General features: G+C 36.9%; 1 protein-coding gene across 1 annotated transcript; it reads left to right on the forward strand.

The window, feature by feature from the left end:
* The first annotated feature begins 1,987 nt into the window (after positions 1-1,987).
* Srsf12 (serine and arginine rich splicing factor 12) lies at positions 1,988-23,046 on the forward strand. The gene is given in 6 exon segments (XM_047557504.1): positions 1,988-2,433; positions 12,857-12,961; positions 14,313-14,416; positions 14,583-14,724; positions 19,755-19,771; positions 19,774-23,046. Coding segments are annotated over 3 exon segments (498 nt in total). The 5' UTR covers positions 1,988-2,433; positions 12,857-12,961; positions 14,313-14,416; positions 14,583-14,593; the 3' UTR covers positions 20,124-23,046.
* The last annotated feature ends 4,648 nt before the right edge of the window (positions 23,047-27,694 follow it).

Below are 27,694 nucleotides of genomic sequence, written 5' to 3' on the forward strand. Positions count from 1 at the left end.
TAGGGCCTCACTAAGTTCTGAGAATAACTTTGAACTTGTGATCCTCCTGCCTCAGCTTCCCAAGCTGCTGGGATTACAGGCATGAGACACCAGGCATGGCCGCACTGTCTTTTCAACCATTCCTAGAAACTTTTTTTTTTTTTTTAATGTAAAGCACTTGGTTTTTTGTTTGTTGTTTTTTTTCTGAATTATAAAGCACTTTAGCAATAATCTGAAAGTTCTAAGGTAAGAAGAAGAAAGTAAAAAATTGAAGTTCGATGCCTCCAAAGGTAAATTCTCTTTACACATAACAAACAGATAAACATGCTTCTAACTAAGAGGTTCATAATTTACATAGAGGCTAGCAAATTATTTTTCCTCTACTTAGTATGTAACCTAACTGGTCAATCAAGTCCAGTTTCATTTCTATGCATAGTCAATGCATGGGCTGAATGGAGCCCCTCAAAAAAGATATGTCCAAAGTTGTAATCCCTAGTCTGTGATTTTATCTGGAAAAAGGGGTCTTTGCAGGTGTAATTAAGTTTGGATTTTCAGACATGATCTAATCACGCTTGATTAACAAGCATCCTCATATGAGATAGAGAGAAAACAGAGGTAAAGTTCAGGTGAAGATAGAGACTAGAGCTAAGTAGCTATGGTTAAGGAATGCCTAGGGCTACCAGAGCTGGAAGAAGAAGGAAGGATTCTCATCTAGTGCCTTGAGAGGGAATATGGCTCTGTGGACACCTTAATTTTAGACTTTGGCTCCAGAAACTGTAAGAAAATGAATTTCTGTGTTTTAGCCACTGATTTTATGGCAGTTTGTTATTGTCGCTCCAGCAAACTAAATATATAGCCAGTATCTGCCAAAGTTCCTGTGAAAAAGCTAACCTGTTCTCCAGCCTTATTTTCTCTTTTCCAGTTCCAGGCCACATTTCTCTTCTTCTATTCCCTATATTGCCTCAGGGCCTGTGCACATGATGTTCCATTGCACCATTGCTCTTCTCCATTCTTCAACTCCCTCTTTAGGGAAAAGTTAAGTGACCTTTTAGCCCTGCTCATCACCATAATGGTTCCCTCTCAGTAGCATATAGTTCTTTTCAATAGTCCCTATTGTAGTTTGTATCTTTATCAGTGTATCAGATTCTATCTCCCTAGTGACTGGGGACATAGCTCAGCGATAGAATGCCAACAAAAAGTTGAGCCCTCTGGGTTCAGCTCTCCAGCACAGCAAAATTAATTAATACAAAAAAGTTCTCTCTCCACTAGATTGTTAGAAGGAACCCTGCCTCTCCTCCCCATCATTATATTCCCAGTCTAGCCCTGTGCCAGCTATGCCATACCAATCCTTTTTGAATAAATGATAGTCGCTTTCAGAAGCATCACACGCCTTGGGGACTTCTAGCCTACAAATGGCTTGTGGGCTGGGTCAGGTGACTATATCATTTATACTCTATAAAGCAGATCTCTTCTTAGAGAGGTAATCAATAATTGTGGGTTACCTGGTTACAGTCCAGCCCTGGGTAAAGGTTTTGCCCGCCATAGGTGCAAACCAAAAGGCAAGAGGAAACTAGAAGGGGAACAGGCTACAATATGTTGAGGAATGGGGAGTATCATTTAAATTTGCTTAACTGCTACTGCATTAACTGCTTTTTTCTACATTGTATCCGATTCATGTTCCCTCTCTACAATGTAAATGAGGGGTTTCACCTGCTAAGTCAATCGCTACATCTCACACCTACAATAGTTCCTGCTGCATAACAGGCTCTCAATAAACCTCTCAATAAATGTTCTCAAAGCCTGAATATTACGCCTTAAGCGAATAATGGATCAAAATGCTAAACCCGGGATGGGGGACTAGCTCCCTCACTCCGACTTAGCGAGACCAGAGGCCAAGAGGCCTAACAATTGCTAAGGGTTGGGCCTGAGGATATTGCAAGAAGGCCCCAGTGGCATGCGGGGCTGTCGCGCGGTTTAGCGCGACTCTCACCTCCACCACCGTCTTCCTCTCTGGGATCCTCTCCAGCCCGGGCTCGCGACCTCGGCCCTCTGGGCCCCCTCCCTCCTGGCACAGCCCCGTCGCCCACTCCCCAATCCTCTGGACCCGGCGGGCCTCGTGCCACCCCCGGCTACCCTCGGCCTGGGACCCCCGCCCCCCACCTGGGATCCCGGCCAAGCGGCCCCCGCCCCGCGCGGTCCCGCGCGGACAGGCTCGCGCCGCACAGCGCCCCCTCCGCGCCGGGCCTCTGCGGCTGCGCGCTGGCGGGGCCGAGGCCGAGGGGAGGGGGTCGCGCCGGTGGCCGTCGGAGCTGCTGTGGCGGCGGCGGCAGCGAGAGAACTAGCGGGCCCTGCGGCCGCGGGCAGACCGGAGGAACGTAGGAAGCGTCATGTCTCGCTAACACGAGGCCCCCCAACACCTCCCTGTTCGTCAGGAACGTCGCGGCACGCCACCAGTTGAGCGGCTGCCGCCGCAGGTTGGGGACGCGGGGGAGGGGCGGGGTAACGGCCGCGCCGCGGAGCCGGGCTGAGGCCCGGCGGGCGTGCCCGGAGCCTCCTCGCCGGCCCTGCCTGCGGCGGCCCAGCCGCCTTCCCCGGGGCGGTGTGAACCCGGGCTACGCGGGGTCTGGCGGGACTCGCAGCCTCCGCCCCGGCGCGGCGCACGTCTCGGCCCACTGCGCTTTACGCGCCCCCGCACCGCGCCCGGCGGTCAGGGCAGCGCAGGGGGCGCTTCTCGGGCGACCGTGTCCCTCCCCGCCTCTAACCCAGAGTGCTTTCGCCCTGCGGGTGGCCTGCGTTCAGCCTCTTTGTCGCCGTGCCGGGGTAAAGCCGTGCGTGCACCTCTCCTAGACGAAGAGGAATGAGGGCTGATTGAGAACGTATCATAAAATGATGATGCGTACCTTGGGCCTTAGGTTCCTTTCCCCCAGTAATGATCTACATACAGACAGTGCTTACGGTTAAATTATATTTTTTACAGTTATATACTATATACAAAAGATGACTTCAATGAATGAGATTTACATCTTGCTTCTTAAAGTTCTGAGTATAGTATTAACTCCCTTTATTACTATTTGGATGGACCTAACTGATGAATTCTGATGCTCTGAGTCCTCATTTCCTCCATCCCCCTTTGGGCAATTTTGTCTATATAGTGTCTAAACATAGATCTTAAGAAATTATTTTTTTCCCTTTTCTTTCTCTCCCTCTTCCCCCGCTCCGTGTCTGTCTGTCTCTTTCTCTCTCTCTCTTTTCATTTTTGAATGACTTTTTTCATATAACTCTTTTCCCTCTAGTAGGAGCCAGAGAGAATTGGGGTGGTGGTGGTGGTGGTGAGACAACATAGACACTTTCATTGCGCTGGACTACCCCCATCTTTCTAGTTAGGCAATATTATCTGTAACCACAGGACAGCTGAAACAGTTTTACTGACTGACTTGGGGCTAGACAGGCACAAATATGGAGCGGTCTTGACTTCGTACTCATTTGGAATAATATATTTTACCTTGGAGGAGTAGATGTTAAGTATTTTTAAAATTGACCACTACACATATTTATGTCACAACTATAGACTGTGAGTTAATATATCTTAGTTAACACTAAAAGATGCCTGTTTTGCATTTCTCAGTCTGTTTATTTATACATTACATAGAAAAGCAAATTTCGTGATTGGGCAAGGTAAAAAGCATTACACAGTTAAACACCCGCTTAAAAACTGAATAAGCATCAAGTTTCTCTAGCCTATCTGCAGAAACCAACCAACCAACCAACCAACCACCAACCAACCAACCAAAGAAACCCCAGAGGTTTCCAATTCTTAATGGCCACAGAGCCAGTCAGGTAATATAAATGAGTGAAACTGTCAGGTTAAAAGGCACAACAGGATGGTGTAAGCAAATGAAAAGGACATGTGCCATCTAAAAAGAACAGCATCTGCTACTAAGCTCCAACTGATAGCTGCCCTGTAGATATCTGGACTCCTTGTCACATCTAATTTTCAAGAGAAATCAAAAATCTGAATTTTGTCAGGCACAAATGGTGGCAAGCCTGTAACCCCAACAACTCTGGAGGCTTAGGCAGGTGGATTGCAATTTCAAGGCTAGCCTAGGCTATTTAACAAGCCCCCCTCTCAAAATTTAAAAAAAAAAAAAATTAAGGACTGTAGGGAAGCAGCTCAGTGATAGAGAGCTTGCCTAGCATGTACCCTACCCTGGGTTCAATCCCCAGCATCACAAAGAGGAGAACAAAAAATTCAAAATAAACACATCTGCATGTGACACCTAACTTCTGGTCTAGGTACCCACCATCAATATTGAGATTGATAATTGAGATTTACTGAGTTCCTTTTCCATTCTTCCACTGAAGGTTAGACTGCCACTGGGGAGACAATCAAAATCCTAGATTATGTTGTATTATTGAACTAATAATTGCTAATATTGTTAAGTATGTGCTATGTACTGTATTAAAACAACATAATTATTAATTTGTGTATAAATCTTGTATGTTCTTTATTGACCGCATTTTAGATTAGAGAGTTTAGAGAGATTAAGTATCTTGCCTAAAAGTGCATAGCTGGTTAGTTGTATTGAAGTCCAGTCATTACATGTAAGCTGCATTAATTTTTTGTACAAGTGGTGTACAGTGTAAGTTAACTACTATTTGACACCTTGTATATTTTAAGTTAATTTATCTTTTAGTATTAACTATAAATAAAATGGGAATACAAGTGTTCAAGCAAGATGTAAAATTCTATATGCAGAATGATTTAAATTAAAATAAAACAAAGGAAAACTATAGAGAAATAAACTTGAAAAAAATTCATTTGGGTGGTAAGATTTAGCTAATTTTTCCTATTTTTAAGTGTTTTTTCAATTTTTATTTAATAAGAATATTAGGGGTGTTTTGTTTGTTTTGGTACCAGGATATGAAACCCAGGGGTGTTCTACCACTAAGCCACACCCTCAGTTCTTTTATTTTTTTTATTTTGAAACAGGGTTTGGTAAGTTGCTTAGAGCCTCACTAAATTGCTGAAGCTGGCTTTGAACTTGTGATCCTCCTGCCTCAGGCCTCCAAGTTACTGAAGTGGCCATTTTACATATAACCGATAAAGCACAGGTGCATTAAAAGCTATTGTGGGGTGTGTATACCTAAACAGAAAGAAAGAAAAGATGTTGTGAGTTAGCGTAAAATTTAATAGGACTGACCATGAGCACAAGAATTTTAGGAGATTTTTTAAATAAATTTTAAATTTTGTTAGGTTCTTTTCACCTGAATGAAAAAAAAATATTGTGAATCAAGAAAAATATTAACTTTAATAGCTTTGTTTACTATGTAGAGGATAATTTTTAAATGGCAAATATAATGTACTAATTAATGTACAAAGTAATAATTATCCAAATCTCAAATGTAGCATCCCCGTTTTGATGTGTAATATCATGTTTGGTTGGGGAGCAACAATCAAGTACTCTCTTGAACTGTTTTCTGCAGTATTCATTAGTTACAGTATTATGAGACTGTATATTTTGATATAGAAAAAAACTTAAAGAAAATATAGCAACATTTATGATAAAACTTCGTAGCAAACTGGAATAAAAGAGGACTTCTTAAGTCTAGCAAATAGCATCTATGAAAAACCTATAGCTAACTTCATAATGGTGGAAGACTGAATGAAAGCTTTTCCCTCAGAGCAGGAACAAGAGAAGGGGTGACCACTCTCACTATCTCCATACACATTTTAACTGCAGGTCCTAACCCATGTTTGTTTGCAAGAAAAAGAAATGAAAATATAAAAATTGGATATGTAGAAGTAAACTCGTCCCTATTCATAGTGGACATTTTTATTTTTTTACATAGAAAACACCATAAATCACAATAACTACTATAACTAATAAAAAAGTTACCTGAGTACAATAAACGTATGAAAACTTTATTTCTACATATTAACAACAAGCAGTTTGAAAAACAGGAATTAAGAAAAAAATTCCCATTACCCTAGCATCAAAAAGTGTACATGGTGACATATGCCTATAATTCCAGCAACTTGGGGAGACAGGGTGATTACAAGTTCAACGCCAGACTCAGCAACTTAGTGAGACGCTATAAACAACTTAGCAAGACTGTCTCAAAACAAAACCAAAAAAGAATTGGTTTGTATATCAGTGGTTAGGACCCCCAGGTTCAATACTCAGTACCAAAAAAAAAAAAAAAAAAAAAAAAAAATACACACACACATATATATATACTAATAATACATATGTATATACATGTGTATATATGTACATGTGTTGGTATGTGTGTGTATATATATATACATATATACACATACATGTACATATATACACAAGTACACACGCACTTGGGAGATAAGTCTATAATCTCAGCTACTTGGCAGGCTTAGGTAGATGGATCACAAGTTCAAGTCCAGCCTGGGCAATGTAGCAAGTGAGACCTCATCTCAAAACAAAACAAAACAATAATATGCTTAGGAATAAATTTAATAACACAACAACAAAAAAATACGAATTCGTTCCACTGAAATGCAACATATTGCTAAGAAGAAATTTAAATTTTACCTTCAGTAAATTGGTAAGTATACCATATTCATCGATTGGAAAACAAATTATTACCAGTGCTCTTCCAGATGATCAATCAGTTCAACATAGTCCTGTTCAAAGGCTAAAAAAACAAAACAAACAAAAAAACAAATGGACAAGCTAATTTAAAATATAGATTTATATGCAAAAGATCTAGAGTAGCTGGGTGCAGTGGTACATGCCTATAATCCCAGTGACTGAGGAAGTTGAGACAAGAGGATTACAAGTTCGAGACCAGCCTGGACAACTTAGTGAGACCCTGTCTCAAACTAATAAAAAAAAGTCTAAGGATGTAGCTCAGTGGTTAAAGCACCCCTTGGTTCAGTTCCCAGTGTGCAACACACTCACACAGGACTAGAGTAGCCAAAATATATTGAAAAAGGCACCAAAGCTGGAGGACATAAAATACCTGACTTTTAGACTTAATTAAAAGATACAGTAATGAAAATGTGATATTGACCTAAGAGTAGACAAATAGATCAATAGAACAGAATAGGGTATAAGTTTATAAATAATCCAGGCTTATAGAGTTAATTGATTTTTGTTTTTCTTTAGTGGTACTGGGGCTTGAACCCAAGGCCTCATGCATGCTAGGCATGTGCTCTACCATTGGGGTAGTATTGCCAGCCCAGAGTTAATTGATATTTGACAAAGATAAGAAAGTGATCCAGTGGAGAAAGGAAAATTTTCAACAAGTACTGTGCAGGAGCAACTGGATATCCATATGGGGAAAAAAAAAAAATGAACTGCAACTGTGGCCTCTACCTCACATAATAATGAGGTGGATCATTGATCAAAATGTGAAAATAAAACTAGAAAGGTTTTAGAAGAAAATACAGACAAACATTTCTTCCTTCCTCCTCTTCCTCCTCCTCCTCTCCTTTCCTCCCTCCCTTTTTCCTTTTCTTTCCCCCTTTCTTTTCCCAGGGGCACTCTACCACTGATCTGCACTCCCAGCCCTTTATTTACCTTTTTTATTTTTATTTATTTATTTTTTTATTTCCCCCTTTCTTTTCCCAGGGGCACTCTACCACTGATCTGCACTCCCAGCCCTTTATTTACCTTTTTTATTTTTTATTTATTTATTTTTTAATTTTAGACAGGATCTCACTAAATTGCTGAGACTAACCTTGAATCTGCTATCCTCTTGCCTCAGCCTTCCAAGTAGCTGGGATTATAGGTATATGGTGGTATACCACTGTACCAGGCCAGGCAAAGATTTCTTTATTTATTATTTGCAGTGCTGGGGATTGAACCCAGGGCCTTGTACTTGCAAGGCAAGCACTCTATCAACTGAGCTATATCCCCAGCCCCAAGATTTCTTAAAGGACAAAGAAAGTAGCATAAAAGAAAAATATCGATAAGTTAGATTGCACCAAAATTAAAATTTCAAATCGCAGACTGAGTGAAACTATTCACAAAACATCTGACAAAGGCTTTGTTACCAGAATATATGAACTTTAACTACTAAACAATAAAGACATTAAAAATGGGCAAAAATCTCAAATACATCTCTTTTCTCTCTCTCTCTCTCTCTCTCTCACACACACACACACACACACACACACACACACACACAGCCATTAGCACATGAAAAGGTCTCAACATCATGTGAAAATTAAAACCATAGTGAGATTCCACTTAACACTCACTTGAATGGCTAAAATTGAAAAGACTGACAGTATCAAATACAAAGTGGACACCACTGGAATTCATACTTGCCAATGGGAATATAAAATGATACATCCACTGTGCGGAACTGTGACAATTTCATAAAAGTTAATTCTGTATATCCTTTTCGACTTAGCATTTCCACTTCTAGATATTTAAAACAAAAGAAACTGTCTATAAACACAAAAAGATGTTGCACCATACTGGCTATTAGGTAAATTAAAATTTTTAAAAAACTGGGTGTGGTGGTACTTGCCAGTACTTACAGCTACCTGAGCTGAGTCAGGAGTATTACTTGAGCCCAGGAGTTCAAGGCCAGCCTTGACAACATAGAACCTGTCCTCAAAAAATAATAATAAAATTGATGAGATACCCATTTACTCCACAAATGGCAGAATGGCAGAGATTAAAAGATGTTAATGAAAAAGTAGAACAGTGGGCATTCTACATGCTTTAGGTGAGTATAAATTGGTTTGCCCACTTTGGAGTAGTGAAGCTGAAGAAGGGCATGTTCTCCAGCTTACCCTTTGCTAGTGATGCATACCTGAGAATTCTAGCAAATCTCTAGGAAGCACAGTTTACAATTAAAAATTTTTTAGTTGGGCATGGTGTCACATTCCTGTAATCTGAGCTAATCAAAAGGCTGAGGTTAGAGGATTGCAAGAAACCACTGGGCAACTTAGTGAGACCTTGTCTCAAAATTTAAAAAGTGGTTGGGGGAGCACTGTGGATAAAGCTCAGGGCTAACATGGGTGAGGTCCTGAGTTCCATCTCCAATACTGGAAAAAAAATTTTTTTAATGAAACATTTTAAATGTTCATCCACAGAAAAATAGGTGATTAAATTGTGGGTGAGTGAATTGTTTTATTGTTATTGTATCATAACAATACCACATAGAGTTATGTGGAAAAAAATCACCAAAAAAAAAAATCTCAAGGGCACAAAGGTAAGGTACAAAATACAAATAATCTGGTACCATTTATACAACATTTGAAACAAGATCGACTATTTTTTTGGTACTGGGGATTAAACCCAAAGGCATTTTACCACTGAACCACATTCCCAGCCCTTTTTATTTTTTATTTGAGACAGGGTCTCCCAAAGTTGCTTAGGGTCTTGCTAAGTTGCTGAGGCTGGCCAGGAATCCTCCTGCCTTAGCCTCTCTAACCACTGGGTTATAGGCATGTGCCACCAAGTCTGGCTTCTATGCATTTAACATGATATATATAAACATTAATGGATAAAAACATGTGTAGTAGAAATATAGTTATTCACAGGAATGATGAACACCAGTAATTATTTCTAAAGTACAAGGTAGGGTCTGGGATTGTGGCTTAGTGGTAGAGCGCTTGCCTAACATGTGTGAGGCACTGGGTTCAATTCTCATCCCTGCATGCAAATAAATAAATAAAGGTTCATCAACAACTAATAAAAATATTAAAAATAAAATAGAAGGGTATAATGCCTGATTTCTTAAAAAGAAAAAAATATGTATGTATACACACACACACATACATGGTTGGAGATACAGTTCAGTGCTAGAACACTTGGTTAGCATTTAGCCCTGAGTTTGATCCTCAGCTCTGCAAAATAAATACAAAAACTACTGAAAATTATGGCAAACATGGCAAATATTGAGATAAAGTAAATCCTGGTGGATACATGGGTACTTGTTTTATCCTAATGCATATAATTCTAAATATGTTGAAGTAAATTCCTCTAAATGTATATAATTCTACTCCTCTGTAATGTGTATAATTGTAAATATGTTGAAGTAAATCACACCAAAAATTCTGTTAAATTCCTCTATAATGTAAATTCTACTCCTCTATAATGTATATAATTCTAAATATGTTGAAGTGAATTCTAAATATGTTGAAGTAAATTACACCAGAAATGCAAAAATAATGAGAAAACAATAGCTAACAGGTGAGTGGAGTGGAGACAATGAATGGAATTAAACCCAGGGTCTCATGAATCCTAGGCTGGTGCTCTACTACTGAGCTGCATCTCTAGTCCTGTTTTGTTTTGAGAAGATCTGTTCCTTTAGACTATCACCCCTTGGCTTTTAGGATTCTAAGCCTCTGTGACACACATAGCTCCAGTCTTTTTCTTTATATTACTTAGAATCCCTTTCCCATTACTACCCACATTTGGTTGATGGGATTAGGTGCTCAGAAGAGCTTCATTTAAATTCTAGCTTTGCTACTGGTTGTACTGGTCTGGGTCAGGTAACTTCTGTCATCCTAAGTCTCATTTACTCTTAAATGATAATAATAGTTGTGTTCTTTGCTCATTAATAAACAACTGTATATTGAGTGCTTTACTGTGTGCCCATCAGCTAAGCACTAGATACACACTGGTGAACACACCTGCTTTATCAACAGTTCTCAACTTTCTATTTCAGAATTGTCTATGAAACGCTTTAAAAATTAAACATCAACTGTGCCTTACTGTGGGAGACGCTAATTGGGTCCAGAGTTAATGCAGCAGGCTAAGGTGGCTGTTTCTTTACATCTCCTTCATAAGTGATTCCAATATTCAGAGGGATTGAGACTCTTTATTCCCATAATTTGTTCAGTGGGGAGAGGAATTGGGTTTTCCTTGTTCCCCACCATACTCCTGAAGACTGGCACATAATAGATATTCAGTAAATACTTGTCGAATTAATAAGTAAAGAAAAAGACATCGCCGTTGTCCTTTAAAGCTAATAGTCTATCAGGGACTATTGTGAATATTAATAAAGTATGCATTATATTGGCTGCCTAGCATATAGTAGATACTTAATGAATGTTAATTGAATCTTTATGTATTAATTCCTAAAGCCCAATATCTAACCTTAATCACTGACTTGTCTTCTAGTCTTGGAGAAAATAATACAATCTGTATAATCACAGTTTTAGTTACAAAATTCTTAATAACTATTCCACTATCACCCTAAATTCTGCATTTCTAAACCTGAAAGCTATTTCTTTTGCTTTTCTCTTCTTCAGTCTAGCTGTCTTTTCCAACCATCTAATTTTTGTGGTTAACAACATCTTTCTTCCTTTTGCCTGAACTAGAAGTTTTACAGTCATCTTTGAGTCTTTTCTTTATACAATGTATATGTTTCGAAGTATTTTTATTTCTTACAAGCCATGCTTTGTGCTCAACTCTTTATGCTGAATCCCTATGATCTCCATGAGGCAACATGGTGTAGTAGTTAAGAACACAGACTGCTGGGCGCAGTGGCATATGCCTGTAATCCCAGTGGCTCGAGAGGCTGAGGCAGGATGATTGTGAATTCAAAGCCAGCCTCAGCAACAGCGAGGCACTACGCAACTCAGTGAGACCCCGTCTCTAAATCAAATACAAAAAATGGGCTGGGGATATGGCTCAGTGGTCAAGTGCCCCTGAGTTCAATCCCCAGTACCCTCCCCCCCAAAAAAGAACACAGACTAGTAGTGGGACATGGTAGTTTATGCCTGTAATCCAAAGCTCAGAAGGCTGAGGCAGGAGGATTGCAAGTTCAATACCAGCCTCAGCAGTTTAGCAAGGTGAGACCCTGTTTCACAATAAAATTAAAAGGGCTGATGATGTGACTCAGTTCAAACCCCAGTACCTGAATGAATGGATAGGTAGGTAGATAGGTAGATAGAGATCAAATGAACACAGATTAGAGTCAGACTGGAAGTTAGATTCCACCTCTGTCACTTGCGGACTCAGTGGAGGACTAATTTTGTATTCTCATCTGTAAATAGCCATAGAGTTGTGAGAATTAAGTAGTCTTCAGATGAACAGTTACTAGTATAGAACTGTATTATAAAAGTCAACCTATTACTGTTAAAAATTTTGTCTCTTCAGTTAAATTGTAGCTCCATGAAGACAAATATGCTATGTATTTTTTGGTATCCCCTCCTGAGTACCTTTTTTTAAAAAATATTTTTTAGATGTTGATAGATCTGTATTTTATTCATTTATTTATATGTGGTGTCAAGAATCAAACCCAGTGCCTCACACATGCCAGGCAAGCACTCTAACACTGAGCCACAACCCCAGCCTTCCTGAGTATCTTTTGAAGTACAAGGCATATAAAAGACTCAAATAACCTGTCAATTTGAGAATACAGTGGTTGTTTTGCCTTGTGTTTAATAGTAAAACATCCATTTTTCCTTAAAGCCTAAGAAATAATTTTAGGATTTTCTTAGAATCTACTTCTTGTTGTCTGAAAACAAAGATTATCATAAACATAAAATTATAGTGAGACAAATGAATGTGTTCTTAATGAAACTGTAAATTCTTATGGGAACAACTTTCAAAGTTGGATGTTCTGGGTCAGTGTTTCTGAAAATTGACTAAGCATAAAAACCACTTGGAGTGCTTATAAAAATATAGATTTCCAGTCCCTAATTCAGACTTCCCGAATCAGAGCTTCTAAGAGAGAGGACCGAGAATCTGTTTTTTTTCCTTTCCTTTTTTTCTTCTTTTCAAAACCTTGGCTGATTCTAACAAAAGACAGTATTAGATAATGCTGGACTAGATGATGTAATTTCTTTTGAAGGTTTCAACTGGATTTCTATAGGCAAAATATTTTAATCCAGCCATTCATTTTCTTTGCCTTATTCTAAACACTTCAGGCCTGAGGACTTGCGCCGTGAGTTTGGTCGATATGGCCCTATAGTAGACGTTTACATTCCACTTGACTTCTACACTCGCCGCCCAAGAGGATTTGCTTATGTTCAATATCCTTTATTTTAATATGTACATATGAATATACTGCATACATGTGCTTATACATATATGTATTCAGGAGCTTGTGTTATGATATTAACATTGCCTAATTAATGTGTTTATTTCTTTATCTCAGAAAATCTAAAGCAGTCCACAGTAGCTGGCAAGCGCCCCCCAGTTTGAACCAACCTGTTAGCTAGAATCCAAGCATAAACCGAGCAGGCGAGACAAAAGGCACCTAAAGTTCAAGCATCAAGGAGTAAAGAGGGAGGGTGGACACAGATATAAAGACCTGGAAGAGGGGAAGTCTTTATCAAGCAAAAGACAAAGCCAACTTTGAGACTTCGGCTTTCCTACATTTACTCAGAGTTCCAGAGTCAAAGCCAAGTCTGATTTTGTTGGTTCTGCGTCTCTTATAAAGTCCATCTTGCAAGTCTTAAAGAGTAAAGGTCAAGGTTCAAGATCAAGTGACATTGAGGTAATTGCCAGTCTCATTTTATATTGTATTTCTTGAGCTATTTTGTTTGCTATTAAAAAAAAAAAAAAAAAAAAAAAAAAAAACTAGTCAACAACCTCCTGAAATACAGCTATTTAATAATTTTATCGTTAATATCCATTATAGGATAGGTTTAAAATTATATAATTGATATAGATAAGGGAGTTCAGTGGGGTATTTCAAACCAATATATATAATTACAGATATCTACAGATTGCTTTTATGTTTCTTTTATTTCTATTCCAAGTAGTTTATTCCAAGTTTGTTTGTTTATTTTCCAAATAGTGAAAACATAGGCATTATTTAAAGTGATAGATTCAAAGGTAGATATTATTTTTAAAAGGACTAAATCAGTTCTTGTTTTAGCTCACTTGTATGTGTGCAACTTTGTTTATAAGTAATTTCTCCCCAAATGTCATAATTGGAAAGCTTTTTAATGGAAAAGTAATTTTAATTTCAGAATAAAGGCTTCTGCATGCTGATATTTTCAGTGAAAATATGATGGATCCTTTATCTGAAAGAAGGGAATGAGTCCCTTCTAAACAGTTTATTTTATAATGCTAACCTTTTGGATTAATTTTTTTCTCATATTTCAAAGTATACATGTATATTGTAGCTATACTAATGTATACATTAAAAGGACAATAACATGTCATTTCTTTTCTTTAGATTCACTCTAAATCATAATGGGGCATTTGTTTCATAGTAAACAGTGAAAGTTTTTTTTTCCCGATTATTCATATTGGAGATATAAGCTTAATATGTAGAATTTATTTTTCCTATTATTTCATTTCACATTTAAATAACAACTTTAAAATATTTTCACATGCTATCTAATGTTCAAAGTGTCCTTAACAGCTAGTCATATTTGAAGATGTTCGAGATGCTGAAGATGCTCTTTATAACCTCAATAGAAAGTGGGTATGTGGCCGTCAAATTGAAATACAGTTTGCACAAGGTGATCGCAAAAGTAAGTGTGACTAAACATTAGATCTTGTTTATTCAGCAGAATGAGTTTCAACAATGACAGATTTTTTAAATTTAAAATTCTTTCAGAAAATTATACTAGTTGAGTGATTATTACTATGGTTTTCAGGTAACGAATTATGTTATAAGCCTTGTTCTTCATATTCTAGCACCAGGCCAAATGAAATCAAAAGAACGTCATCCTTGTTCTCCAAGTGATCATAGGAGATCAAGAAGCCCCAGCCAAAGGAGAACTCGAAGTAGAAGTTCTTCATGGGGAAGAAACAGGAGGCGGTCAGATAGCCTTAAAGAGTGAGTATCAAATACAAGAAGATGGAAAACAAAGGTTTTTTCTTTTAGCAAGCCACATAAACCATTTTAATTATATAAACAATCAACTTTTGTGAAACATATGCTCTTTTCTGTCACATATTGTTATTAACTATGGCGTCTTGGATACCCCAGTGTTATTTCATGGCAGACTTAAATTTTAACTTTTAAAACATAAATATACTATAAACTTAAGAAAAAACAAAAAATAAAAAAATATTTACTTGACAAACAAGGGGAGGAATTTTAGACAAATGAAACTTTCCTCAATAAGGCCAAAACTTCAGAATATTGAGTTCTAAAAAATTATTAAACTCTTAAGAAATATAATGCAACCACTTGTAAAAGGAGGTTTATGAAAACTAATATGAATAGGCTGGTGTGGTGGTGCATGCTTATAATCTCAGCAATTCAGGAAGTTAATGCACATGGTCACAAGTGCAAAGCCAGCCTCAGCAACTTACCAAGACCCAGTTTCAAAATTTAAAAAAACAAAAAAAGGGCTAGAGATGTTGTCAGTTGTAGAACACCCCTGAGTTCAATTCCTAGTACCACAAAGTAAATGAATTAAATTAATATAAACCAATTTACTTACGAAAGGTAAATTATTATCAAGAATAAATTCCAGGGGCTGGGTTTGTGGCTCAGTGGTAAAGCACTTGCTTGGCATGAGTGAGACCCTGGGTTCAAGTCTCAAACACCATGTATAAATAAATAAATAAAATGAAGGTTAAAAGTTTTTTTAAAAAAGAATAAATTCCAAGTATGACAATATTATAAGAAGATATTAACAAAATAGTAAATCTGGGTGAGAAAGATACTTGCAAATTATCTATTTTGTTAACTAGGAGTTGGTTTCTGATAGAATAATAATAAATTGCCTTGAAATTAATTACATGGTGAAGTTTTTGAAATGTAACAAATTGTAGTGGCATGCTTAAGTTCTTAAACATTTATCATATTTTGAGTTTTAATGCTTTAATTTTTTCATAGACATTTTGGGAATTTTAAGCTGAATTCTATTCTTAAAGAATGATCAGTGTAGCCAGGCAGAGTAGTGTATGCCTGTAATACCAGTGACTTGGGAGGTTGAAGCAGGAGGACCACAAGTTCGAGGCTAGCCTCTACAACTTAGTGAGAATAAAAAACTTGTGGGAGGTTGTAGCTCAGTGGTACAGCACTCCTGGGTTCAATCCCTAGTACTGCAAAAGAAAAGAAGGATCATCATTTAAAACAGCATTCTTGTTCTCTGACTGGGTTGGCTAGCCTGGACCACATTTAGTATATCTAAGCTACATACTTTCGAATTAAAGCTGGTCACCAGGGTTGTTCACTTTCACTTCCAGTCCCTCCATTCCTTAACTCCTAGACATGAGACAAGAAAAAAATCTTACATAGCCTATGTATACACCAGAGCTAATTAGAGAACCACATCCACGTTTTATGACTTTCAATATTTAAGAATCTTGATTGCTAGAAAATGTGGCCTGATTAGAACTCTCAAATCTCACACATCACATAAGTTCCTTTCCTCTTGTGTGAACCAAATGCTTTGGTTTTCGCCCATCCTTGAGTAGATGTTTAAAGTAGGGAAGCTTTAAGCTCCTTTTATAAGCAAAGAGAATCTAGGTCAGGATTGGGTTTTTTTTTTATTATCCTTTCTCTGATTTAATAACAGTATAAACCTCCCTTGCATCTTATGAAGAATGATCCATTTTGTTCCATAGCTACAGGACGTGGATGGCTACTTGAGATTGATACTATGATACATAGCTTCTATATTCAAGATAAAAAGTTATATATAGAGAGCATAAAATAGTAAGAGCAAGCCAGGCACAGTGGTGCACACACCTGTAATCCCAGCAGCTCAGGAGGCTGAGGCAGGAGGATCATGAGTTCAAAGCCAGCCTCAGCAAAAGCAAGGCACTAAGCAACTCAGTGAGACCGTCTCTAAATAAAATACAAAATAGGGCTGGAGATGTGGCTAGTACTCGAGTGCCCCCAAGTTCAATCCCTGGTACCTCCCCCAAAAATAAAGCAAACTAAGATTTTGTTTTAATTTATATACCTTATGTACAAAAAAGCAACACCAATACCAATAATATTGCTTTTGATTTCACAGAGGGCATGTTATAAGAGAATGATGTTACTAGTTCAGAGTACTATGAATGTTATGTCTTCCTGCCTGCCTGTATGTACGTATACAAATGAATACACAGACACACACACACAGAGAATTTAGCCCAAGTTTAAAATGGTGAATGCTTTAGTCTACAAATCAAAGATGAAATCAGATGTTATATTGTACCTAAGGAGTACTGTTCTAAATTCCTTATAATAAATAATCCACTGGCCTTGGTGAAAAAGATTGTTTGGAAAAAAAAGATGTTCATTGGCTTCATTAAGAATTTGTTTCCAAAGGCATTAGAGCCTTGGTTAACCATTTTTTTCTCTTGATTGATTTAAATAAGGCAGATATTCACATCATTTTCTGCCTTCCAGTGGAAGGAAAGTATATAAAACTTGGCTGGGGAAAAAACAAAAACAACAAAAAGCGACTATTGTCCCATATCATCTTAGAGTATAAGGGATAAAAAGAGCCACATCTTTCAAGACAGTGTTTTTCTGGTTTGTTTGTTTGTTTGGTACTGGGAATTGAAACCAGGGGTGCTCTGCTTCTTAGGTATATCTCCAACCCCTTTTATTTCTTGCTTTGAGACAAGGTCTTCTTAAGTTTCCCACGCTGGCCTCAAACTTGAAATTCTCCTGACTTAGCTCCAAGTCACTGGGATTACAGGAATGTGCAACTGTACCCAGCTCTCAATGTGTTTCAGTAGGGAATTTTCTAATCTTTCAGTTTAGTGTTTATTCTGCTGTATCCAGGTTGCTGTTAAATCTATTTTAGTGACTTTTTAATTTCAGGCATCATATATTTTAAGTTCTAAGTGTCTATTTCTTTCTATAGATTACAGTTTTCCATTGAAATTCCCCATCTTTTCACCTTTTATGTTCTCCTGGTGTTTTCTTGAATATGTCAGTAATTTTTTTTAAATTCCTGTCTGATAATGCAGATATCCAAATCACTTGGGTCTTCTTTTGTCTGTAATTTTCCTTACTTTCTAGTCATTTTTGCCTATTTTTTCTACATGCCTTTTTTTTCATATTTTTTTGGATGTTGGATATGGTGGATGAAAAACCATTAGAGACACTCAAACTACATGTCATCCTCAAAAAAAAAAAAAAAAAAAAAAAAGTTTTCTTCCTTGGGAGTGCTAAAATGACAGATCACCTTGATACACCAGGTATGGTTTGGAGCATTGTGAAAGCTAATCTATTTTGGCTTTGATTTACTCTTAGGATGTGGCCCTTACCGCTAAGATGTGGTCCTTTTGGGTAGTATTGAAAACCTGGGTTAGTCAGTTGTTGTTGGCACACACCTATAATCCCAACTACTTGAGAGACTGAGGCAGGAGGATCACAAGTTCAAGGCTATCCTGGGCAACTTAGGGAGACCCTATCTTGAAATACAGTAATAAAAGGGGCTAGAGATGTCATCTAGTGGTAGAGTGCTCCTGAGTTCAGTCCCCAGTACCACAAAAGAAAATAGAAAGTCTGGGTTGTTGTGCAAGATTTCTTGACCTTTTGGTTACTGGGACTCCTGTTTCTCCAGCCATGTGCATCTGATAAAATTTCAGTTCAGTTCTTGAATATCTGAATTGCTGTTTTTTGCTGGCCTCATCCTATATGCTTACAACTTAATGACAGCCAGTGACTTCAGGAGAATTTGTAGGTCAATCTTAGTGCGGGGGGTTTTGGGTCTATAATTTCCTTATTTCTGCAATTTTTGTTTCTCAAATTCTAGCTATTTGGGTAGTCCTGAATTCTAACTTCTGTCTCTTTAGCTTAGTTAAAAAGCCATTTTGAGGATTAATTTTCCCGTGCTGTCATTTGATAAGTGGCCCTGGTAAAACAGCCTATGCTTATATTGGTTATTCTCCAATGCCTTCAAATAACGGTTTTATAAATGTTGTGAAACTTTGTTTTTGGTCCTGGGATTGAACCCAGGGACACTTTACCACTGAGCTACATCCAGAGACCTTTTTATTTTTTATTTTGAGACAGTGTCTTGCTAAGTTGCTGAGGTTGACCTTAAGCTTGTGATCCTCCTGCTGTCTCAGCCTCCTGTATTGCTGGGATTACAGGCATGAACCACCACACCTGGCTTATAAAGCGTTTATTTTATATAGTTTTTTTTTTTTTTTTATGAGAAGATTGGCCTAACAGAAGCTACTCTATCATGGTAGGACCCAGAGATTCTATATCTAGGGTTTGTTGTTTTTGTTTGTTTTTTCAATACCAGGGATTGAAACAAGGGGCATTAGCTACATCCCTGGTCCTTTTTTAAATTTTTATTTTGAGAGAAGATCTTGCTGAGTTCCCAAGGTTGGCCTCAAATATGTGATTTTCCTGCCTCAACCTCCTGAATAGCTGTGATTATAGGTATGCACCATCACACCAGCTAGGTTTCTATTTTTAGTGAGCATTATTTGTTAAACTTTAAATAATTCTTCTTTTCTCTATTTTTCCTCTCTTTTCTCTTCATATTTTTATACCTTCGATGAATTGTTTAACCCTGACTGAACATGCAGGATATTTTTCAGAATTGACTCATAAGATGTATCTAGCAAAGTAAAAATCTTTTGGTCATATACTCTGCTGTAACAAATACTATGAATTTATTACTTGTGTTTGAACCAAAAGCATGCATAATAAAATTAGAACTGTTTTAGGGACTTGGGGTGTAGCTCAGTGGTAGAGTACTTGCCTAGTAGGCAAAACACCCTGGGTTTAGTCCCTAGCATCTCAAAAGTAAAAAAGAATTGTCTTGTAGCTTACCTACATTATGTAATGTAAACATAATTAATGTTATACAAAGCACAAGTTCCTGAAAGTGTTGTTTCTTAACTATTGTTTTGTCTGAAATATGTGTCTAACTTCATGGATGTTTGCAGGTCTCGACACAGGCGATTTCTTACAGCCAGTCTAAATCTCGTTCCAAATCACTACCGAGGCGGTCTACCTCAGCAAGGCAGTCAAGAACTCCAAGAAGGAATTCTGGTTCTAGAGGACGGTCAAGGTCCAAGTCCTTACAAAAAAGGTCCAAGTCAATAGGAAAATCACAATCAAGTTCACCTCAAAAGCAGACTAGCTCAGGAACAAAATCAAGATCACATGGAAGACATTCTGACTCCATAGCAAGATCCCCATGTAAATCTCCCAAAGGGTATACCAATTCTGAAACTAAAGCACAAACAGCAAAACATTCTCATTTTCGGTCACATTCCAGATCTCGGAGTTATCGTCATAAAAACAGTTGGTGAACAGCAATGGAAGAATCCTACATAGTCCTTTAATATAAGTTATTAAACCTCTCATTATGTTAAATAAAAATTCTTCAAGGCTTACAGAAAATGTGAGTTGATATTAGTTACTCTGGGCATGTGGAAGAAATAAAATCTAGCTTTGGAATAATAAAGATTTGGTCTCACTTTAAGGGCCCACACCAAAATCATGCCGTGTCTAATGTCACCATTTTATGGACCATATTTTATTTACATTGTAGCAGAAGAGTACTTTTCAAAGGTAATGAGTTAAAATGGAACCAATTTAGAAAATTCCACTTGGATATTAAATAGTAATATTAATAATACCTTTTACAAAAACATTTTTTTACTCTAAAGCACTTTTCATATAAAAAGTAATTACGACTATGTAATTGCATAGGGCAGACTTAAACTTTTTGACACCTCTGTCTCTTTTGTCTTGTTTACATTTAGGTCAATTCCTGGTAGGTACTAGTTCAAATTAGAACAGTCTGAAATCCCCAAAAGCAGAATTTATATAAAGATCAAGCATTCAAAAGACCCATTGTCTTCTCTGAGCTCAGAGTTTTTTTAAAATTGTTGGATAGAATATTAGAGATGCCAGGCATGGTGGCACACGCCTGTAATCCCAGCTATTTGGGAGGCTGAGGCAGGAGGATTGCACACTCAAAGCTAGCCTTGGCAATTTAACAAGACTCTCTCAAACATAATGGCTGGGGATGTAGGTAGGTAGTAAAGCACCACTGGGTTTGATCCCCAGTACTGGGAAAAAGAAAAACAGTATAAAAAAGTTGATGCGAAATTATATCCTAAACCATGTTCACCTCAAATCTTGAGAACATTTTAGAAATACTATATTTTCAGTTGAGACTATTACTTTAAAAATTATGGTGTGCAACACTCACAATCCAAAAATATTCATATTAAGCCTTACGCATGTGAAGAATATTACGTTTTATATAAAATCATATTTTTTACCATTATTTCTACATACCTATTTTCATCTGCTGCTTAATTTTTTTTCTTTTTAAAGCTCTAGTTCAATATTCTAAAGTATATAACTCATTATTTTTGAAAGAATGTTTAATACCTTGTATTAAAAAACCCAAAACTACATCTTCAAAACACATTACAGTATTCAAATTTTACATTACACTGCTCTTCATTTTTTTAAGCCAAATAACTTTGTTGATATTGTTTTTATAGTTGTTATAACTAAATTTCTTTTGAACTATGTTTGTAGTTTGTTTTTCAGAGGGTTTTGGTAGCTTTGTAATAAAATGGTTTTGCATATGATTATTATTGGGGGTATATTTATAGAGGTCTACTTGTATACTTAATTGAATTATATTACTGAAACTTAAAAGTTATCAACCCATACAGTTAATATTTATATCTAGAGTGGTTAAAAAGAAAACCTTATATTTTTAGTATATAGGAACCAGTCTTTCTTCTATTTGTTTTGAATACAAATTCCATTCTTTGCATTTTAGATTCTATATGTAAGAAACAACAAAATAATTTGTATGCTGGTAATATTTGGACAAGTACCATAAATTCATGTATATTGTACTTTCTGAATAGATTTTTCTCTATTTAATCATATACCAAAATTTATTTATTTCAAAACTACAACTCTGAAGTGTTCAGCTGTAATAAAAAGTCATAAAATTATGTGACACTATAGAAAATTTAAAGGAAAGTCTGAACTTAGTAAAACAAATATTAATAGTAATTTTAAATATTTTCTAAATGGGTAAAGACATATATAGTCATTTTAAATAATAACTAGGGGGACTGGGGATGTAGCTCAGTGGTAGAACATTTGCTCAGTACCTGCAAGGCCTTGGGTTTGATCCACAGTACTGCAAAAAATAAATAGATAACAACTAGGAATTGATTAGACTGTCTTTTACTCTGCCTTCACAAATCATTATCTCTTAGCAAAAAGTTAATAAAGCAGTATTCCCTAACATATTTAATTCTTTTGTGTACCTTTGACTTGGTTTTCCATTGTAATCCCTAGGCTGGTTAGGAGGATACCATGTGGTTTGATGGGAGCTAAGGAAAGGCCTCCCTGACTACTATGCCATGTCTTCTAGGAACAGCAAAGTCTTCTGACAGATGCTTAACTAAGATAATGTTTAGAGGAAAATAAAAAGAATTCTATTCTTTATTCTATAAAGAAATGCCTTCAATGAAAGTGGTTCCATGTCTCTGGGTAAAAACTGATGTTCGGGTTTCTTGGAAAATCTGGAAATATCTTTATTCTAGCATTCATTTTGTCATGGAATTGTTTCGTGGGACTTGAGAGATACTTAGCGTATGATTGTCTATTAATAAACAACTGTCTTCATTTTAGACATCTGTGATCAGTTCCTTTAGAGAGAATATATTACTTAGGTACTTGCCAAGTTCGTTACAGGGTTACTACCTACTACTGTTTCCTCAGGATTATAGAGAATAAGGTCAAAGAAAATAAAGATGGCCACTGTAGCTGTTTGTTTCCTGTCTCCTCATGAATAAGGCCCAAATAATTTTTGTAAAGCAACTCATATTTTGTAGCTGCTACCATGATGGGGGAATTTGCTGAAGTTTTTATTTGGAGCCTAGGATTTAATTTTATGTCACTGTGTTATTTTCCAATGTTAATTTATTCCAAGACTTCTTTGTAATGTTTGCTTGAGATACAGCTATCCCAAGGTACAGTGCTGCATTACAAATAAGAATTGCTTTTATTCTGATCCCATTACCAGAAGCAAAATTGGCCACAGTTTAAAGGAAGACTACTATTAATTAAAATTGCAATTTCTAGTCAGGTGTGGTAGCACACACCTGTAATCCCAGGTACTCGGGAAACAGGCAGGAGAATCACAAGTTCGAGGCCAGCCTCAGCAACTAAGCAAGACCCTAAGTAATTTAATAAGACACTGTCCAAAATATAAAAGGGCTGGCAGTGGTAGAGGGTCCCTGGGTTCAACCCCAGTATCTCAAAATAAATAAATAAATAAATAAATAAATAAATCGTAATTCATTACGATTTTATTTATTTTTTTGGTCCTGGAGACTGAATCCCGGTGTGCTTAACCACTGAGCCACATCCCTAGTCCATTTTATTTTTTGAGACAGGGTCTTGCTAAATTGCTGAGGCTGGCCTTGAAATGGTGATCATCCTTTCTCAGCCTCTTGAGTCACTGGGATGACAGGTGTGCTCCACCACACCTGGCTTCATTACAATTTTAGATGTGTGTATATGTGTATGTTCTAATCATTTTCAGTATTGCTTTTGCTTTATAATTCCCTACTCTTGCCATATAATCTATTAAATAGGATTTTTTAAAATGCCATTTACCGTGGTGGATGAATTTTTGGGGGGAGGGGGGTGGGTACCAGGCATGAACCCAGGGGTGCTTAACCACTGAGCCACATCCCCATCCCATAGAAGGTCTTGCTAAATTGCTTTAGGGCCTTACCAAGTTGCTGAGGCTGCCTTTGAACTTGAAATCCTCCTGCCTTAGCCTCCTGTGCCACTGGGATTATAGGCATGTACCACCACACCTGGCAAATTGGTGCTCTTTAATAGGTTTTTTGTTGTTGTTTTTATTTTAAATGACAACACCTTGTTCACTCTTTAGACTGAAAGCTTGTGGTTTCACATGACTTTCTATCATGGAAAATAGAACCCTATCACCTAGGGAATAATTTCAAACAACTCTTGTAGTTTTCCATTAGCTCTAATGGTATTAATTCAGCATTAAAGGCTTTTAATGAGCTGAGGGTGTAGCTCAGTGGTAGGCATTTGCCCAGCATGAGGGAGGCTCTGGACTAGATTCCCACCACAGCAAATAATAAAAGTTTGTTTTTGAGTTTTTTGTTTGCTTGTTTGATTTTGGCCAATTGCAGTGGCATGTGCCTATAATTTCAACTACTTGAGAGGCACACGTAGAAGTATCAGGAGTTAACACCATTTAAGTCCAGTCTGGGCAATGTAGTGAGACCCTATCTCAAAAAACAAACACTTTAAATAGGAAACAATCAAATGTTAAGATTTGCTCACTGCCTTGCCCTCTATTCGTTTCAGTGCTTCCGGAACATACATCTCATAAATCCATAATCTCTTCCCTGTTTTCATTCAGATTATTCCACTTTAATATCTTTAGCTTTTCTCTCAAACCATGGAAAGTTAGAAATCTCTTTCAGAATCTTTTTAATCCCCCTTTTCGTCTTTATAGTCCCTTAAAAGTTCTTCAAGTATTAACACGTCAACATTAACATTAAATATCATCTGTCATGTTTTCCAAACAAACCATTACTTTCTCTAATCTTTTATTTGGCCTAATGTTCTTAATAGCTTTGGTATTTCAGTCATTGGCTAGAGTTGTTCAATTGTTTTAGACATAACCAACTAACCAACATACTTGAACGTGCAAAGAAAAATATTAAAGAGATTGAGAATTTACAAACTCAGAAAATTAATTTATTTGTACTGCATTGCTACCTGTCAATGAACTTTAGAATTAGAAAATATTCATATTGTACTAGTGGAATAACCTGGTAAAGCAGCGTTCATTTTCTCCAATTCTATTTAACATTTTTTATAAAATTCTTCAGTGGGAATTTTATAGTGAACACCCATATATCCACTATTTACATTCTATAATTTACAGTAAACTATACTTACTTTATCACATAGCCATCCATCTATCCCAATTATTTTGAATGTAACACAGTAAAAAAAAAATGGAACATTCATAATGGGGTATTCTAAATTAGCTAAAGAGCAGTCAGAAGACCTTGGTTGAACAGCTTTCATAAACACTTTTATTTTTAAAATTCAGGATTTGGTCTCAGACATTAGATGATTACAGGAATTTCAGAAGTATACATCGGGTTAAGCAAACTGGCATGAATGAATGCACAGTGACTAAAGTCTTAGAAGTCTGGTGAAAAGAAGCAATTCCTATCTTTGATATTAATCCCTTCTAAAATTTGAGAGCAGTAAATGTCTTATCTGTTGAAAAATAAGGTTAATTCTGTTCAACTTTGGAAGGGACCATTGTGAGCCTTTGTTTTATAGCAAAAATATCCCCCAAACTACTTTATCAAAGGTTTTGAACGAAAGCCCTATTATTCCATGTTGCCAAGTAAAAAGTATCATAATAAAAATCTTCCTGTTTATAATGATCTTACTGTTAGGCAATTTTGGGTTCAATTTAAATGAAACATTTGCATGCTGGAAATAATCAAAAAGCACCAAATGTTTATAAAAAGGAAAAACAGCTTGTTACTTAAAAACCCTGAAACAAACAAAAAGAAAAAACATTCAGCTTATTTTGCTTTTTAAAAAAAGGATGAGGGGAGGGAAAATGTACCTGCTATCCTTTTCCAAGATTTTAGCCTGTCAGGAGCATATCTATAATTCAGACTTGACAACTAGTCAAGTTAACAAGTTCTAATTTTAGAGCATTATTCCATAATTAGGTGTAGTTATGTATATATAAGCAGCTATGGAGGAATGTGATCAGTATCCACAGGTGCTTCTCAATGATGACAAACCCTTCTTACGCTGAAAATGCATTTAACATAGGTAACCTACCAAACATCATAGCAACACAGAACACTGAACAGCATTAGCTGTTTCCCCTCAAGATCCGGTGACTGGCTGGGAGCCATGGCTCACTACCACTGCCCAGCATCACAAGCATCTTATCACATATCACTACCCCAAGATCAAATTTCAAAACTCCAAGTCCAGTTTTTATAGACTACAAATCATTTTCACATCATTGTAAAGTTGAAAATAGTTAAGTGGAACCACTGTAACTCAAGAACCACCTCCAGTATCTTTATAACCAGAAACCCATACTTACATAAAGCCTTCTTTGACAAATGTGCATCTGATTTTCAAAAAGTATTTACGTAGATCCTATCAGTTCTCCCATTTTGTCCCTTTCTACCATTACTTAATCAGAAACTAATTAATGCCACATGATCTACAATAAACTAGTCCTCTAATGAATTTTAAATTTGTGTAGCCAGTTCAAGAGACACATTATTATAAACTCTGCTCGAGAAAATTATTCTAAAATATGAACAGTGAACCCTCAGTAAATATGACACCTTTTATAAATCTTAAATTGTAACTCAATTTGGGTTTTTTATAATTCCAGTTTAAATTTGGGCAATACAATTCCTGGGTGTTGGGAACATTACTTATATACATTTTAGTACATTTAATTTAGAACCTCAAGGAAAAAAAAAGATGAAAAGTAACAATTTGAAAACTGTCTGATTAATTCAAGATGATTTAATCCAAGAGATTAAATTAAATCCAAGAGAAAAAGGGTTTGGTTCAACAAGCAGATCATCCCCAACTCTTTTTTTGTGTGTGGAGGGGAATATGGGGTGGGTACAGTGGAATTTATTGGTAGTACATAAAACTAAGTGGACTAAGTGGATCTTATTCAGAAGATCTGGGATGGAAACTGGGAGGAGCGGGGAGGTTCTTGATGTGTTGGGGGACTAAGTTGAGGCAGGGATTCCCCAGCAGCTGAGGGCCTCTCTTTTCCTCTCATGATCTCACTGACAGCCAGGAGTGGTAGTGCAGGCCTATTATCCAGCAACTAAGGAGGTAGGAGGATCAGCAATCAAGGCAGCCTCAGCAATTTAGCAAGGCCCTAAGCAATTTAGTGACACCCTGTATCAAAAAAAAAAAAAAGGTCTGGGAATGTGGCTTAGTTGTTAAGCACCCCTGGGTTCAAACCCCAGGATCAAAAAAAAAAAAAAAAAATCAAATCACTGGGGTTGGTGGTCCACGACCTCCTAATCCTTCGAGGCCATGTGGACCATAATGTTCACCATCCTACTACTGTAGCCAAATTCACTGTCAGGATAGAAAATGAGCCTGACAAAGTCAACATTGAGGGCAGCAATCGCCTTAGCATGGAAGATAGAGGAGTGGGTGTCCCTACTTAAGTCATGGCCTAGGGTGCCTACTTCACCACTGTTTTGGGGTTTTTCGGTTTTTGTTTTGTTTTGTTTTGGTCCCAATGATTGAACCCAACCTCAAAATAAAAAAATAAAAAGGGGTGGGGATGTAGCTCAATCCCAGTACCAAATAAATAAAATTTTTAAATAAAAATAAGTAGTTCTTGAATTACACATAATTTGTGCTTCCTCAATTGTTTCCTTCATCATCTCACAACACAGTCATACTCTTTCCCCTTTCATTGTTATGGAACAGTTTTAGGATATTCCTGGAAAGATTTGTGGATTTAGGAAAAAAATAATGAAATAAAACTCTCGAAAACAACTTGGAGTAGTTAGCTCAGGAATCATGCTCAGCAAGGCATACTGGTGGTTTAAAATGTATTTAGGATCAGTTTCACCCAATTTCAAAACTTAAGACTAAGGAAAAGGCAGGCAACATTGTTGTTCCTTTTCACCAACAGATCCTTGCTATCAAATTTAAAACTTAGTCTAAACAGTCACTTTTACAGGTAGGTAAAGAACCAATCACTGTGTAACACTTTCATAATACATTCCAATTCAACAACTAATTAACTACC

The sequence above is a fragment of the Sciurus carolinensis genome, chromosome 7, assembly GCF_902686445.1.
Source record: "Sciurus carolinensis chromosome 7, mSciCar1.2, whole genome shotgun sequence".
NCBI classification, from domain to species: domain Eukaryota; kingdom Metazoa; phylum Chordata; class Mammalia; order Rodentia; family Sciuridae; genus Sciurus; species Sciurus carolinensis.